This window comes from Gymnoscopelus microlampas (assembly GCF_963454915.1).
Source record: "Gymnoscopelus microlampas genome assembly, chromosome: 9".
NCBI classification, from domain to species: Eukaryota; Metazoa; Chordata; class Actinopteri; order Myctophiformes; family Myctophidae; genus Gymnoscopelus; species Gymnoscopelus microlampas.
This window is the reverse complement of record NC_139946.1, coordinates 39,664,082-39,681,222: the sequence shown is the minus strand read 5'-3', so window position 1 is coordinate 39,681,222 and position 17,141 is coordinate 39,664,082. Positions and strand designations below refer to the sequence as shown.

Below are 17,141 nucleotides of genomic sequence, written 5' to 3'. Positions count from 1 at the left end.
GACTTCACGTGACACGTGACAATATGTTGTCACCAATGCTTTTGATTGGCTAGCGAGACGCATGACGAAATAGAAATCTATAAATAGGTTTGTCACTTCAAAAAATCATTTATATTTTTTGAAGTGAGCTTCCATCAGCCAAGCTAACATTGGTCAAGTGACTGACAATATGTAATATAAATAGGTAAGACAGGATTAATCAGGAACAGTACTGGCGGAGACCTGTGCTCCGAGGAGCACATTTTCTAGTTTAATAATAAAAACAAAAGAATGACTCAATAATGTTTTTTTTCCCCTTTTTCTATTAGATATTTTTGTGGAATTTCTGTCTTTATTTCACTATAACAGTGTAGATTGACAGGAAATGGGAAGAGTCGGGGAGTGACCGTCAGGTTCAGGAATCGAACCTGGGACTCGCTGTGAGGCTGCATCAGAGCCTATATGTGGTATGCGTCTTAACCACTCGGCAATCTGTGCCCCAGAATTAATAATTTAATATAAATAAAAATGGTAAGATAAATTCTTACTATCTCGAGGGGAATAATAATGCTTATTTTGTTTGGGAGTCGAACCCGCAACGCACTGCCAAGCTACACTGAGCCTAGGTGCCTGGACCGCTACGCCAGCTGTCCAGGCCAATAACGTTTTTTTTGATCAACCTCAACAGCCCAATCTGATCACCTAGTAGATCAAAACAAGGTGGTTGCCCAGAGTACACCTGTTCTAGTCTGATGCTTTGTAGATACAATTCTGATGACTGTGGTATTCATCTTTTATTGAGAGAAAAAACTAAACATTATGCCAGAGTTATGCTTTTGTCAAGCTTTAATCGCTTGACAAAATGAAAGAGAAAGAAAAGTTGACTTTTTTGTCACATGACACATTGTCGATAAAGTATAAATCAGACTTAAGATCTCAGGTAAACTTCTCACTATCACTTTCAACTCACGCTCATCTTCTAATCTAATGAACCCTCAGGGCCAAGATCAGGCAAAGAACACACGCAGCTTCAATCTGAGAGTGCAGCTCATTTATCCCAGTGACAAACAACCTTGTCAAGAAATATAATCTGTGCCTCCCTGTACCCGGTATGTAACGTAACGGCTGGTAATGGGGATGATGGTGATGTATGGTCGTGCTCTGTGCTGCTTACTTTATTGGCCTGTTGATATTATGATGATTTATGGTACAAGTGAAGATATGATGTGTTTTTGCTGCGCGTGAGGGACCGTGTCCTACGCTTGTCCCTCACGCAATGCACCTACACATGCTGTATGTAATAGAGATGTACTGCTGTCTGTGCGACTCATTGCTGCAGGGATAAGTGAAGCTCAGCTAGTTTGGTGTCTTTGGCCAATCCCTGCTGAGGGCAGTGTTGCATATGTAGCCTATCATAGTCTGTAGTCATAACTAATACATGTAAAAGTTGTTTTAAAATGCAGCAGACATCAAATCCGGCCTAAACTACGGACCTTATCTATTATTAACAGTTTCCCTAAGCGCCCAGTCTCTTGCTACATCAAAATATCAATAATACATTAACAAAGCAGATATCTACGTTACAGCAGCAGTGGGTTTAAATATTCACTTGGACAGGGTACCTGGCTGGCGGGGAGGTGTCTGTCTGTCTTACTACACAATTATATATTCAAGACTGGCAGGAAATCGGATCAAAGTACAAGTGCGTGTGTTTGATTCATATGGGCCGCTGCTGAATCAGTGTGTTGCCCCACGCTGCGTCTCTCTGCTGCCCTCCAGTGATGCAAAGTCAAACTTACAGCTCAAGTATCCATGGCAACAGAGGGCCCCCTCCCTCCCCCCTCCCTCCCTCCCTCAACCACCCACACAGGCAGACCTCAGAACAAAGTCTAAATACTTCTAACATATGAACTTTGATGACGTGACCCCGATATGTTGTTTCTGTGTTTGGCGTTGAAGTTTTTGAGAAGTAATGTTGTCCCATTGCAATTACTAATGTAATAATGGAATGAAAAAATAAAAGGCTGAATGTCCGCAGCTCTCTGAGGCAGTCCGTTCTAAACGTTGAGTGATAATGTTGTAGTCATGTCCATATTTGTTGTTTGTTTGTTTGCTTGTTTGTTGTGGCTTTCATTCTATTATTCTATCTCATTTCTTCACTCTCCAGAGGTGAGCAAAAATAAAGTACCAAATATTGCTTCAACAAAGGCAGAAAATAGTTCACCAAAAGTGATTTAACAGTGGTTGCTGGGGGTGTGCCGGTGGCTCACCTGGTGAGAGCTCATGCCACATAAATAACGCTATAGTCCTTCCCACAGCTGGCCCTGGTCTGACCTGAGGCTGCATATCTCTGACCTGAGGCTGCATATCTCTCTCTCTCTCTCTCTCTCTCTCTCTCTCTCTCTCTCTCTCTCTCTCTCTCTCTCTCTCTCTCTCTCTCTCTCTCTCTCTCTCTCTCTCTCTCTCTCTCTCTCTCTCTCTCTCTCTCTCTCTCTCTCTCTCTCTCTCTCTCTCTCTCTCTCTCTCTCTCTCTCTCTCTCCTTCTACAACTATCAAATGAATGCCTAAAATGCACCCAAATTAACCTAAACAAAAAAACTGTGATTGCTGAACACCCACAAAGAAATCCTACCCATGGACTAAACTACACTTCATCTGTGACTCTGTTGATTCTCATGTTCATGCCCTTGGTAGGAGCAGCCTTGAGTTCAAGAGAACTGCTGGTTTGAAACGCCAGACTATCAAGGAAACTCTGGACAAAGTGAGCACTTGAGCAAGGCACATCACTAACTGTTATAATGAGCAGATCAGTAACCAATAGTACTGATGTTTGGCATGACCCAGTAAAAAGGAAAACAGTGTAACTGGATCAACGTGAAGCAGGATGTTGCTCAAAAAGTTTCAGGGATGTTTTTTTGTATTTCGTTTGATCACCAGCTAGAACTGGTGGTAATATTCTCACAGTGGTGGTTCCCTACCGATGAATACATTTATCGCAAAGACTTACTCATTTCCTTTCTTCACTATCTATGCCTCCCCTTACTCCCACCTTTCCTCTCCTCTCCTCTCCCCTGCTCTCTCTATCCTACTGTTGTCTCCTTCTTGACTCCCCTCTCTTTTTCGTCTGCGGAAACAAAGCCCTATCTTTCTTCCTCCATCACAGAGCAGAACACAGCAGGTTGGTGTGAAATGGCGGCTCAGGGAGAGAGAGAGAGAGCGAGAGAGAGAGAGAGAGATGAAGAGGGGAAGGGAGAGATATTTGACACTGCAGAGTGCTAGCTGTGTGGCGGCAGGGAAAGCCTGGAGTGGAGCTACAACCCGGACTGGATCTGGACCGAGATGATTTTGGTGAAAGACTGTTGGTTGTTATGACAACCCGGAGAGACTGACACTGTGCAAGAGAGATGGATGGGAGGAGAGGAAGAGAGGACAGGAAGGGAGGGGAGAGGAGAGAAAAAGGAAAGGAAAGGAAAAGGTAGGATATGAGAGGAGAGAATGAGGCGAGTAGAGAAGGAAGAGATGAGCAGGATAGATGAGAGGCGAAAGGAGGGCAGAGGAGTAAAAAGGAGAATATAGAGAGGAGAGGACAGGATGTGAGAAAAATGGAAAGGAGTTGAGAGATGAGGACAAGACAAGAAGAAGGGGAGGGACGGGGAGGAGAGAAAGCCAGATGAGGAGAGGAGTGGGGAGGAGGGATGGAGTATGCTGTGTACCACAGTGTCATTAGTTTTTGCTTAGAGACAAGCAACTCCTTTACATCGAGCATGGGCTGGTAATGCATAAGTCACATGGCTGCAATAGGTCTCTCATTCTACCAAGGACCTATGTGGGGTTCATTTATATTCTGGAAAGACAATGGAGTGGAGAGGCGCTTTAAAGTAAAATCCATGTATTCCATTACTCTGTAATTCATTAGCTTGCTTTACAAAGAGGCTAAACACCATTAAATATTTCTATTGCCTTAAGGCCCTAAGCCTGGGTCATGTCAGAGTTACATGGAAATACGCTAATAGCAATACTGTAAATTCTGCCATCTGTAATGATTTAGTAGCACAACATACAGTCTAATCTAATCTGAAGAGGATTCCTTTCCTCTGTCCAGGCCTGTCTCTCTGTTGAGTAAGTCAGCCAAGCAAGCAGTGAGCCAACCAGTCCAATAACCAGTCCGTCAACAAACTAGCCAGCAAGCCAATGAGTAAATGTTTTGTCAGTTTGTCTAAACGCCCTTTCAGCCTATAATGGATCTAAGGCACCTAGGGCTCCACACACTTAACACAATTACTTTAATTTTAGGTAAAGAAACAGTCAGGGAATGGGGAGAGTGAGAGAAGGGGGGGGGGGGGGGGGGGGGTAGAGAGAGAAAGGTGATGACAGTGCTGTCAGTATGTGTTTCAACATGCCTTCTTGAATTCCTGCTAGAGTGCTTTCTCCCTATCTACCGGAGTCACTCACCTTGAGACATGTTCCAGCCTATACGGAGCTGAACAACACATCTACAAGCATACTACATGTCTGTCTATTGTCAGTAGGTGTTGTGACAGCATTTCAGAATTGTGCATGTCTTCCCTTTATTATGTCCTTAGAACTTCAGTTCAATTGATTTTCACCGACCGATTTTGGTTTGTACATGAACAGATTTGTTTTAGTTTCGTTTTTTTTTCCTTTTTAGCTGAGTGAATGAATGCCAGCGAGCCCAGTCGAAGCCCGTTAATCTGAGAGTACAAGACAATCCCTAAAAAGTCCACTTTTGGACACAACAGGGTGTAATCTTTACTGCAACTTCTCATTCAGCAGCTGTCAAATAATATTTGTTTTTGTGCATTGAAAGGGAGTGGAAAGAAACAACAAAGGAATGATTAATGAGAGATGACTAATTAAAAATTAATTAATTAAAACAATCTCTCTCACACACGTGCGCACTCTCTCTCCTGAGGTTCCGGCTCTCTGCCCATCTCAGGAGAATCCATTCTCAGATTACCCCACCGCACCCCCCCCCACCCCCCTCATTTCCATCGGACAGAAAGAGGATTATCCTTGGTGGTGCTCCTTCTCCTTCCCTCCCTCCCTTTCCCCACTGCCACATACACACACACACACACACACACACACACACACACACACACACACACACACACGTATCAGATTACCTGACCACTCCCCTTACTGTCACTCACAAACACACACACACACACACACACACACACAAACACACACACACACACACACACAGTAGTAGCAGTACTGCTGACCTTCCCTCAGCCTGCAACTCCCCGTCCTTGTCTTCCTTTATTTCCATGTCCCTAATGCTTCATTTATAATCCGCCGTGCGACGGTGTCACTCGCCAAAAATAGCAGATCCGTCATACGACAAAATATAAATCAGGCTTAAAGAGTGATATCAATGCCACGCCACTGCATGCGCTACAGTGCAGGTCGCATGGGGAAATGATGATATGGATTACTGGTAGCGTATGTATGCTACAGCAGCCTGACTGATGATGACATCTCATAGAATATGGTTTTGGTACACGTGGCTCAAGGGTGTGCAGGAGCGCAATCCATTGTGAAATTGTGCAAGTAAGGCATGTTTGGAAGTGAGATCACGATATCAATTTCCTGTTGTAGTGTTTTTGGATGTACTGTACCAGGTCTCAGGATACAATACACCAAGGACAACACATTAAGGTCAAACTGAGCATAGTTTTCTGGCCTGGTCCTCCTCTTTTGTGTTTCTCACCAGTGCAATGAAACCTTCTCCTCCCATCCCCTCCTCCACTTTGTCGTCACCATCATCCTCTCCTCCTCTCTTCTTCCCACCCCTCTTCTCTCCTCTTGTTCAGTACAGGGATGCATGCTAACAATGGTCCCATTATGGTTAACTATCAGCATCATTCTAATGTCATTAGGTCTTTTGTTCAAGCTACAGTTCTAAACACCCGGCTCAGCTCTCTCTCTCTATCTCCACACACACCCCCTGCCAGAGGCTGCTCTGGAGTATAGCTGTAGTCTAGAGGCGTACTTCCTTCTCTGAAACAGGAAATGACCTTACTACAGCAAGTCATTTTTTCCTCTATCTGGCTCCCCCCGCTCTCTCTCTCTCTCACAATCACTCAGTAGGAGTGTTCTGGTGGTGGTGGTGGTGTTGTAACCGAAATAGCTGCTAGGGCCGGTAGCTGTGTTACCATAGCAACTGACCATACCTGCTATGATGTCACAACCCATAACCATAGCAACCGTTCACAGCATGAGGTCACTGTTGCCATAGAAGCGCAGCAGCTGAAACAGCAAACGCCACCCACTGGGGAGGAGAGGGGGGTTGAGAGAAACAGAGGCAGGCAGAGCGATAACCGTTTCCATTTTTACTACACCAGTCAGCACACAGGCAGAGGTGTAACCGTTTTGCTTTACAAGAAGAACAGTCAGCACACAGGCTGAGAGGTAACTGTTTTCCTTTACAAGGACAGTCAGCACACAGGTGCATCACTGCAGATGATTCGGATGAAACACACCGCACAGCTGTAATAACAGTCAGTGACAGCAGCTGACCTCCATGATGCACTTCAACTCCACCTCCTGGAGACAATAGGAATCTACTGCTTAGGTGGTTGAGGGCAGATAAAATGGTAGCCTAATAATACTTTGGATGTTATATAAACAAACCTATGACCAAGGTTCAATAAAAATATTGAAATGTTGAACCTACAGTAAATACTTGGCGAACTTGGTTTATATAACATATGCATGTGGTTCAATCCAAATTTAAGAGCCAATTCATATATTAATTTGTATATTATAGCCCATTTTGGGACATTAAGAAAATGGCAGGTTAATTTAATGTGTCCATTACCACCAGGTCAATAACTGTAATAATTGTTTGACAAAGGACATATATGCAATTACATAATGCAGTTTTTGATTAAGCAATAATTTGCATTTAAGTTAGTATAAATAGAGCCATACTAACACTGTAGTACTAGTACAGTTAATTAAGTCTTTGAAAACACTGCACCACCCCAAAAAAGGTGGAACATACTGCACACTTAAAGAAAGACAAGACAAGGTATCAGATGTTGGAATAAAAAAAAAAGTCTTTGTTTCTGTCAAGCAGACAATGTTATTAGATCAACTCCAACCAGAAGACTGGAATGGCTCTACTGACCAATAGTAACTCAGACAGCACAGCCTCAGAGCCAATCTACGGCACAGAAAATTAACAGAGCAGAACCTTCAATCAGCAAGCATTCAGTCATTCAAATAATTTACGATAGCTGCAGCGGTAACTCTAATACCCGTCCCCAAACAAAATCTGCAGACTTAATTCGTTTTCTCAGGCATCTACTTCCTTAAGTGTTCATGGCACTTAGTCTGAACATGGACTATTTAAGTTGATCTGGAGGAGGGCATCTGGTAAATGTCGGAAACATAAATTGTTATTCTCCTGTATATATGGTGTTTTCTTTGTTTCTGAATCATAATGTGGCTGTGAGAAATGGGTTTGTTGATGGGTTGACAACATACTGTGTAGAATGTCTATGAACTGTAGAACTTCACTGTGTGAAGAATCCAACCACAAGAGGGACCCTACCTATAAAACATGCCACCTCCAATGATAAAACATGGGACACTAGGCATATCCAACCCAAGAATGGTGAGAGCGCATGGCTTTCATTGTGTTACAGTGCAAGTGTGCAATTTGTTTTATGGGTGATTGTGACCTCAATGACATGCCTGTTAATCAGTCTTTTCGCTTTATGAAAGCTCAGACTAAAAATGCCCAAAATGAGGGGAAAGAAGTAGAGTCCCTAGATTTTATTTGGGTTCAGTAACATACATTTACTACAAGCTGTAGCACCATTTGTACTTATGGTGGCTAGCAAGTCCATGACCTCGAGATGATTCCAGAAGGTTTCAGTACTGTTTAGGTGGGTATGGCATTAAGCCATATTTACAATGTGTACTGGTGAAAAATAAACTTATTTTATCTTAACTCGAATTTACAATATGTTCATATACTGTAATATGTTAGTTCACACACTGTCAAATCCACAGCTTTACTCTATAATGTAAGATTATGTACATTTGATTTGATTTATTTATCCAGTTCTGTTATGATACGCACGTACACTGACAATTCTCCAAGGTCACATTCCATTTACAAGTCTGACATAGTTTTGCATAAATGTCAAATTCAAATTGATGACAAGAACAATGCTACTGCCTCTTTCTCCTCCAGCTTTAACGATCCTTTCCTCCTCTTCTCCCTACGTCTGCTTTTCATCACTTTTTCAGGCCCAGTGACAGGCTACTACAAAAAGGAAAGAAATGGAAGCAAAAACTTTAAACCAGTTGCCATACTTATAGTCTCAAGTAGTCAGACAATCAGAGAGCCTACTGATACATCTGGTGAGTCTTTCATTTCAATGAGTGGGATAAGACTGGGTAAAACTTCTTTTTTTTTTGTTATTTAGAAATAACAATAATAGCAATAATAATAAACAGCATCACAGAATCACTGCAAAGACTGTAAGGCAGTCCTTCATTTTGGTCCGGTATCAGATTTGGTTTTCAAAGTAGTGCGTGTAGGTTTGTTACCCTATTCTTTGATATATCAACTCCCTAAAGGCAATTGATTGATCAATATTCCCTTATCTTTTAATATACAGCACATTTAATCGTGTTCTTCTATATTCTTCTCCCCCCAGTGCTGGCAGGTGTTTGGGCAGATGTTAGGGTTTGCTTAGTTGTAATAGTGTTATTTTGTATAGTTGTGTGTGTCTATGCATGTCCTGCATTTTAAAATAAAATAAAAAGATTTGTTAGCACTGGTTTTCTCCACGATTCAAGGCCATTCATAGAATTTAGATTTGGGCAGAGATCTCTGATCTCTTGCAACAATACTATTAGTAGCACCAGTAATTAACATACATTTCTATTAATCAGCAGTGACATACACATGTACTTTTCTGGACTATGTGTCCATGTGGCTTGATCTTTCCGTGTGTGCGTGTGCGCGCGCGTGTGTGTAAATATAAACCTACCTGTTAAATGAGTCATCTTGCAGATTGAGAACCAAACTGTCAGCACTAAGATAAACCTTGTTCTGCGATTGTGCTACCTGGAAATAACAAGATGACATAAAAAAAAACATAAAACAATAAAGCATAGAAATAAAGCATCGTAGACAACAACGAGGGAGCAAAATGCTGTCAGTGCAAAATGAGCAAGTTAACCTCAACTTCAATGATGGCTTCTATCTTTGCTTTTAATTGGTGGCCGGGGGTTTTCAGAGTATGGGACAGTGGGCCTCCTTTCAGACAAAGCTCAGACAGCTGCATCTTTATGCATACTTATCACACTGAAATCAGGGCTCAAACTTTCAACCACTTTAGTCGCATACGCTCCCAAAATGTAATCTGTGCGACCTCAAAAAATAATTGGGAGCAAAAGAAAATCCTGAAAATAATGCATCTGGTGCAATCAAAACTGGATGTCGCATGAGCAAAAACAAACACTCCTCTTGCCCCACCGCCAGCTATGTACGTAGTAGCATAGAGATAGTTTGCTGGTTCACATGGCAGAGCAGAGACGTCGCAAAGTGCTGTATTTTCCCAGATAAACGAGACGAGTCAATTGCTGAGAGCTCGCTGCATGTGTGAGCACCAGTGTGTGTGTTAGTGCGTGCAGCCTGTGTCCAGGCAGAGACTACAGAAGAGCCATAGGAGGACGCATAGTACCTTCTTAAAATAATAAATCATACTTTCATACTTTTCTGTTTTTTCCAAAAACAGAATAAACTGAAACAAATATAGAATATATGATATTTATGAAAATAATATATTTATTTCAAGAAGGGACATTATTTTAAGAAGGTCAGGTGGCTTTAAAAATGTGCGTGAGGGGCCAGTTTTGCAAAAGAGAGGGCAAAGGAAGAACTCCCCAAATCTTTCCAGTCAGCCACATGGTGACTGACATAGGGTAGGCCTGGGTCGGCACCTGCGCTCCGAGGAGCTTTTCTATTCTTTCATAAATGAATGCCCTATTTTATACTTAATCTTATCACAGTGTTGCAAAACTAGTGAAAATAGCCAATGTAGCCTTGGTACTTTTTTTTCCATTTCCTGAAAAGTAACGGTTTTGGACATACAAGGTTTCCACCCAACAGTGACAATATGAGAAGTACTACTGACCGTCTTAGCAATGTTCTGTGCAGCTCGGATCCGCCTCAGCTTCAGATAACCTGGGTTCTTAGTCACTGCTGCGCCCAACTACAAAAACACACCCAGTTGTAGACATTACAACATACAGTTTTGTAACGTGATGTAACGTTTTGGAGTGTAAATTTAGGGGTTCATTCATGAACACCTACCCAGCATTTTAAATATGCCTATTGTCTAATCAGAGACACACAGTACTACAGAATATAAAGCCTGTTTAGGGTCTGGTATTTACCATTTTTGCAGCCTCAGCCTCTCCTTCTGCCTGGATGATCTTCTGTCTCTGGTCCTGTAAGGCCTTTTCTACGTAGAAGAAGGCTCTCTGGGCCTCCTGTTGGGCTACACACACACACACGCAATCTCATTGTTCTGGCGTATACAAGACCAATGAGTGTACACTGAAGAGCCGTCTAGGTCAGTGGTTCTCAAAGGGAGTTCCAGCGTGCTCATAGCGTGCTTATCAAGGTTTCCACCCGACAAGTGACGATATTATATTTGCAGTGCAAGTCCTTACCGACTTGTTTAGCCTCCACAGCTGCAGTGTATTGACCACTGAAGCTGAGCTCAGTGATGGACACATCATCCAGGATGATGTTGAAGTCTTTTGCTCTCTCAAATAGCTCCCGTCGCACCAACAATGACACCTAGCACACAGAGATAAATATAAAACTATTCTGCAGGAAATACATCTTATAATGATTAATTTAAAGATATTTGTATTTAGTTAGACAATACAGTAGAAGACGTTGAAAGAGTTGGTAGAGAGCAAAAAGCTACAACAGTAAATCACATTAATTAATTTAATCGATTATAAAGTCAATAATTTGATTATGTGTTGATACATAGATTTATTTTTATCAATTTATTTTTTGCTGATGAAAGTTATAAGAGTGCATATGTTTTGTGATTGAAATATAAGCTTATCATAAACGCAACAGTCTGTTTAGTAAACATCATTGACTGCAAGAGAAACGACACTTTTCAGTGTCTCGTGTCTTCAGCTTTGTGCAAGGAGGGGGGACAGTATAGACAGACTATAAAGGACAATAGGGCTGCAACATTTAATCAGACGAAACCAATTTTAAAACTAGAAGCAAAAACACCACATATGCGGTTATATTCCTCTGCCAACCAGTTGCCATTTACATCAGTGTTTGTCCAGACTGACAAGTACATGTAGTGAAGAAAGAATTTTCTGAACGTGTTTTGTGAGGTCACAGTGACCTTGACCAGCTACTTTTGTTCAGATCATCCTTGAATCTAAATGGACATTTTTGCCAAATGTAATGACATTCCCTCAAGGCGTTTGTGAGATATCGCTTTCACAAGAGTAAGGTGGTCAAAGGTCAAGTGGCCTTGGTCAAAGGTCAAGTGACAGGTCAAGTGACCTTGACCTTTGGACCACCTACTTCTAAGTTCATCCTTGAGTCCATGTGGACATTTGTGCCAAATGTCATGAAATAATTCCCTGAAGGTGTTCCTGAGACATTCAGAAGGTTGGGACAGACGGGCAGGTGGGTGGACTGGACGCACAACCCGAAAGCATAATGCCTCCAGTCACAGGAGGCATAAAAAGGATTTGATCAAAAAACGTATTTCTTGATTATTCTATGAATCAAAAAAAGTAAAGAAAATAATTGATAGTTGCAGCTCTGACTGGATTCAAACATGTCATAATTCAAGTCTGGGGCCAATTATACATAGACACACACACACACACACAAGAGGTTCAGGTGTTGAGCTCTTTCAAGAAGAGTGCAATACATTTGGGCGGCCAAGGCTGAATGGTTAGTGAGCCTGCCTAGGACTACGGAGGTGCCAGGTACGACTCCAATGTGTCTAAGTGTCCCTGAGCAAGACACTTGCAAGTCATAGTGCATAAACGTATGTAGCAGTAAAAGTAATAATACCTGAGCTCTCTGTGTGATGAGTTGAGAGGCATTGAATTTGGCGACCACAGATTTGAGAACTTCATTAACAATGGACGGCAGAACTCTCTCATCGTAATCCTTCCCCAGCTGCTGATACATAATTGGCAGGTTGGAGGCCAAGGGCCTGGACAACACACGCACTGCTATGTTCACCATCTGCAGGTCTACAAAAAGAGAAGAGTAACAGTTAGGTTCTCCTCATCGTTTTCCATCTCCTAATAGAAATGTCCATTGCTGCCACTGATTTACACAAATGTGTCAATAGAAGGGTTCAATTGGTAAATCAAAATGCATCAGAAAAATGGCTCATCCCGTAAAATGTGTGCTGCAGATTTGGTCCGTGTGACTTACAGCAATTTGTTACTTTGTTACTTATTTGTGCAATTGTCTTACTTTCAGATGAAATTTGTGGTGTGTGTCCTTTACCTTTACTTCCTGTCAGAGAAGATATCTTCCTGGGTTTGGCTCTGATGTCATAGATGATAGGGTACTGGAACCATGGAATCCTACAACAAAGAGTCAGTCATCAAAACCTTCAGATCACATAGCCAGAAGGACGCACCGAAACCAATACTAGAAGTACAGCCAGGAGATAAATAAATCATAGCAGTAGTAGTACCTGAAGTGCAGCCCTTCAGCCAGTACAGTGTCCATCTGCATCCCTCCAATCCTGTTAAAGATGATGGCTCTTTGACCTCCCTCCACTAGAGACACCGTAACATGAACACACACAGATATAGAATTAATTAATGCAAAATTCTAAGAACATGTAAAAAATACCGGGAATACAGCTTATAGATGAGGATGTACTGTATACGTTTTCTGTCATAGAAATCAAGAATTAATAATAAGTTAAACATAATGTAATAGAAGTCTGTTTGTTGTCCGCATATTTGATTGAGAGAAGAGTTAGCAAGAGTTAAACAGAATATGTTTGCGAGAGAGAGAGAGAGGACAGTGGAACAGTGACTGAGGATGGTAGTAGAGGTGGCAAAGGTTAAGTATGCCTGGGTTCAACTATCCAAAGATATGGGGAGTTAAACATAATGTAATAGAAGTCTGTTTGTTGTCCGCATATTTGATTGAGAGAAGAGTTAGCAAGAGTTAAACAGAATATGTTTGCGAGAGAGAGAGAGAGGACAGTGGAACAGTGACTGAGGATGGTAGTAGAGGTGGCAAAGGTTAAGTATGCCTGGGTTCAACTATCCAAAGATATGGGGAGTGTGGATGAGAGGTGAAGAAGAGAGTGCAGGCAGGTTGGAACGGATGGAGGAAAGTGCTAGGAGGAGTGATTTGTGACAGAAGGGTACCAGCAAGAGAGAGAGAGAAGATGTATAAGATCACAGTTGTACGAATGCTTGTTTTATTGTTGAATTGTTTATTGGATCTTGTTTAGTCAATACAATTATTTGTTTTTAGCTCCTGCTCATTTGACTTAGCTATTTTGTCTCATCTGTTTAAGGAAATAGGTAGCTGATATATTGCACTTTTACCTTAGCGCTAGGTATGCTCTTGGTTGCTTGTTATTGCAGAAAATGCACTTATAACCGCTGGTGATTAGTAGCTTTCGTTCCCTACCTTTGTTGATCGCACTTATTGTAAGTCGCTTTGGATAAAAGCGTCTGCTAAATGACTGTAATGTAATGTAATGTAATGTAATCATAGTCAGACCAGCCACGCTGTACAATGCAGCTTCGAAACGGTGGCAATGACGAAAAGACAGGAGGCAGAGCTGGGGGTGGCAGAATTGAGGATGCTACTATTCTCATTAGGAGAGACAAGGAGGGACAAGATCAGAAATGACTACATTAGATGAGGAGTACTGAAGAAGTTGCATGTAATAGACCATATTCACACGGCGGCCATATTGCCATTAAGTCAATGAAATGCCACCCCAGTTGCCACCCCAGTTGCAACAGCAACGCAATGTTAAATTAAAAAATGGCCGCCGTGTGAATATGGACTATAGTAGTCTGTCGTAAGCTGTGGGGAGGCTAATTAACTTCTCCACCTGTATGAAAGTAGGTGCTGGAAAGTGGAATATGTTCTACCAAAATATAAATATTACTTCAGACATTAGGGGAGTAAAGATTAAGAGAAGCAAGACATGCAGGTAGGAGATGGAAATTAAGTTAGTTAAAGGACAGAGAAATATAAAGAGTTAACTGTGCGTGCGTGCTTGCGTGCGTGCGTGCGTGCGTTACCTGTGTAGGTGGCTTCTTTAACGCCATAGGCCAGAGCTCCTGCTCCAATGAGAAGCTTTAGCCCCAATCCGGCACCCTTGCCACCCCCTGAGGATGACATCCTCCCAGCCAGATCCCTCAGATGCTGGAGAACCCGCTAGAAAAGACACAAACATTTAATAGATTAATCAGTGTCGATATCTACATTACAATGTTTATTATAGTCTTGAGTCCATTGACAACTGTACATCATTGTATGTCACATAAGTCTGTATGATAGCTGGGACTCTATTTGTTGTCTGCAGTATAGAACAGCAGATTCATATATTTAACTTTCCATTTGTCATTTGTTTCAGTGACACAACCCTGGTGAAGGCAAATCATTTATGACAGGGGTAGGCAACCTTAGGCACAGTTGGCAACATTGGCACAGGGGAGGGTGACCACTCGCATAAGTGTGAGAGAGGTTTTATCTTTTAAAATGAAATATTAAAAAAAGGTTTAGTCGGTTCAATTAAGTCTTACATCTACAAATTACATCCTGCACATAATTCTACAATCATTCAAACTACTACTTCTGCCTGGGGAGGGAGTCTGGGAAATAGGTGGGTTATTGCTCTAGTCTAATGATTATTACATCCTGAAAATATTTCTAAAGAAAATAAATAAAGAATGTTATGTATAGCCTATGGACAATCAAAATCAGTTGGAAAAGTTCATTTTGATGTCATAATTAAACTTGACTATCTGAAAACACTGACCATCAAGAAAATGAAAACATGGCACTTCATGTCAAAAAAGGTTGCAGACCCCTGATGTATGACATCTATTGGTCTTCTGCGTAAATTAGCCACCTTTTCTTAAATGCACTTTACTGTACTTCTATTCTCTATCTATCTTTTAACTGCATTAATGGGCCTGCACAATTAAGAATATCACCCATATTAATTGTAATGTGACAATGGAGTTAGATTCTGAAACGTTCCTTGGATTTCTTCTAAAACTCGTCTGACTTTAGACATGTAACATGACGTTACGTCAGGGTCGTGCAGGTGCAGTGCATGAATTAACTGCTATATTCTCTTCGATATTTGTCACTTTCCATACACTAAACCAGACTGAATCAAGGCCATAAATAGACTTTTATTCAGTCTAGAGAATATAACCTTTCATCACATCACATAACATATCACATATAAAGTAGGTGTTAAGCAACCATCGAGGCTAATAAGCTAGCCTAGCGATAGCCTAATCCTAACGTTATGCTATGAATTCTTGTGAGTTTTAACACAGGAAAATGTTTTGGTGGATATAAATGGAGAGATACTTATGTTTGTTTTGTCGTTGACAGATTAAGTTTCTACGTCAATACATGTAACGTAAACTGCACGTTAGCATTTAGGCTAATGTTTGACAGCATACGTAGTTAGCTCATTCTCTCTCTAATGTCAACTCAAAGAGTTTATGTACAGTAAACTACAGACTTCTAACAGACACATTAAGCCTGCAACGTCATAAACTAACGTTATTCAATAGTTTGATATCCAACATTAAACTCACGCTTGGATCTTTGCTCGCCATGCTTCAGTTTTCAGTGAGACAGCTCCTTGAAGGTCGACACTACAGGCAGGCAGGCAGTCAGGACTGGACACATGTGCCGCAAAGACCGCTGGGATATGTAGTTGTATCCAGTGGTGGAAAAAGTAGCCTACTAAATGTTTTTAGTACTTTTTAGAACTAAAAATAACTAAGAAACGAAAACTTTTTTTTCTTTTTTTAAGTAAAACTAAAAAGTTCTAAAGTTTTAGAACTAATATTGTTTTTTTTAAAGTATCAATGCTGCAATGTAGTAATAGTATTACTACATTGCAGTATTGATACTTTTTTAATTGGAAACTTACTTGTAACAGAGTATTACTAAAACTCTGTTACAAGTAACTTTCCACTATTCAAAGTGTGATTGTGTAAAAGCACAAACGTATTGGCATGAAAATATACTTAAAAGTACCAAAAGTAAAAGTACTCATTGTTGTGCAGAATGTTCCATTTCACATGTTCAAAATGTATAAAAAATCTTTTGAAAATAGCAGATCTACAAGCTTGTAGCTTGTAGATCAAATGGTCGAAATATATATAGGGCTGAAGTGGTTAATGTATGTTTTGTGATAGTAATCTAAATGTGCAAAGTAACTGGTATCTAAAGCTGTGCCGAGTGGAGTAAAAAGTACAATATTTGCCTCTAAGATGTAGTGGAGTAGAAGTAAAAGTGTTGAAAATTGGAAATACTGAAGAAAGTCAAACATACCTCAAAATTGTACTTAAGTACAGTGCTTGAGTAAATATACTTGGTTACTTTAAACCACTGCTTGTAGTTTATTGGATTCAGGAATATACCTGCTCTATGTCTGACTCTGGAGAAGAAAATTATAAGTTCTTAGAGTTGTTTATTAATTGTATATTGTATAGTATTATACTAATGTGGGGTCATCCTGTTACAAGTTTCTTAGCTATATTAGGCCAGAGATGTATCTGCTCTGCCACTGCATAAACTTGAGCTTAGGTCCAAATATCTCTACTGTACATATTTTAGTTTTTCTGTTTTAAAACTGTTAGATGTTTTGCATAGTAGTGTACTACAGGGGTCTTCAACGTTTTCAGGCCAAGGACCCCCTAGCTGAGAGAGAGATGAAGCAGGGACCCCCTACTATATATTGTATAAAAATTGTGTTTCATTTTCAACTTTTTTTGTTTAATTGGTCTGCTCTTAGCCAAAAATAGCAGATCTACAAGCTCACACTGCGAGGCGTTGTGAGCTTGTAGATCTGCTATTTTTG

General features: G+C 40.9%; 1 protein-coding gene across 1 annotated transcript; it reads right to left on the bottom strand.

Moving 5' to 3' along the window:
* Positions 1–7,042: 7,042 nt before the first annotated feature.
* phb2b (prohibitin 2b) lies at positions 7,043–15,952 on the bottom strand. The gene is made up of 10 exons (XM_084066290.1): positions 15,868–15,952; positions 14,329–14,464; positions 12,744–12,828; positions 12,551–12,630; positions 12,104–12,288; positions 10,708–10,837; positions 10,429–10,532; positions 10,167–10,244; positions 9,018–9,094; positions 7,043–8,284 (listed from the first exon to the last, which is right to left on the bottom strand). The coding sequence occupies exons 1-10, from the start codon at positions 15,886–15,888 to the stop codon at positions 8,257–8,259; spliced, it is 924 nt and encodes a 307-aa protein (XP_083922416.1). The 5' UTR covers positions 15,889–15,952; the 3' UTR covers positions 7,043–8,256.
* Positions 15,953–17,141: the final 1,189 nt, after the last annotated feature.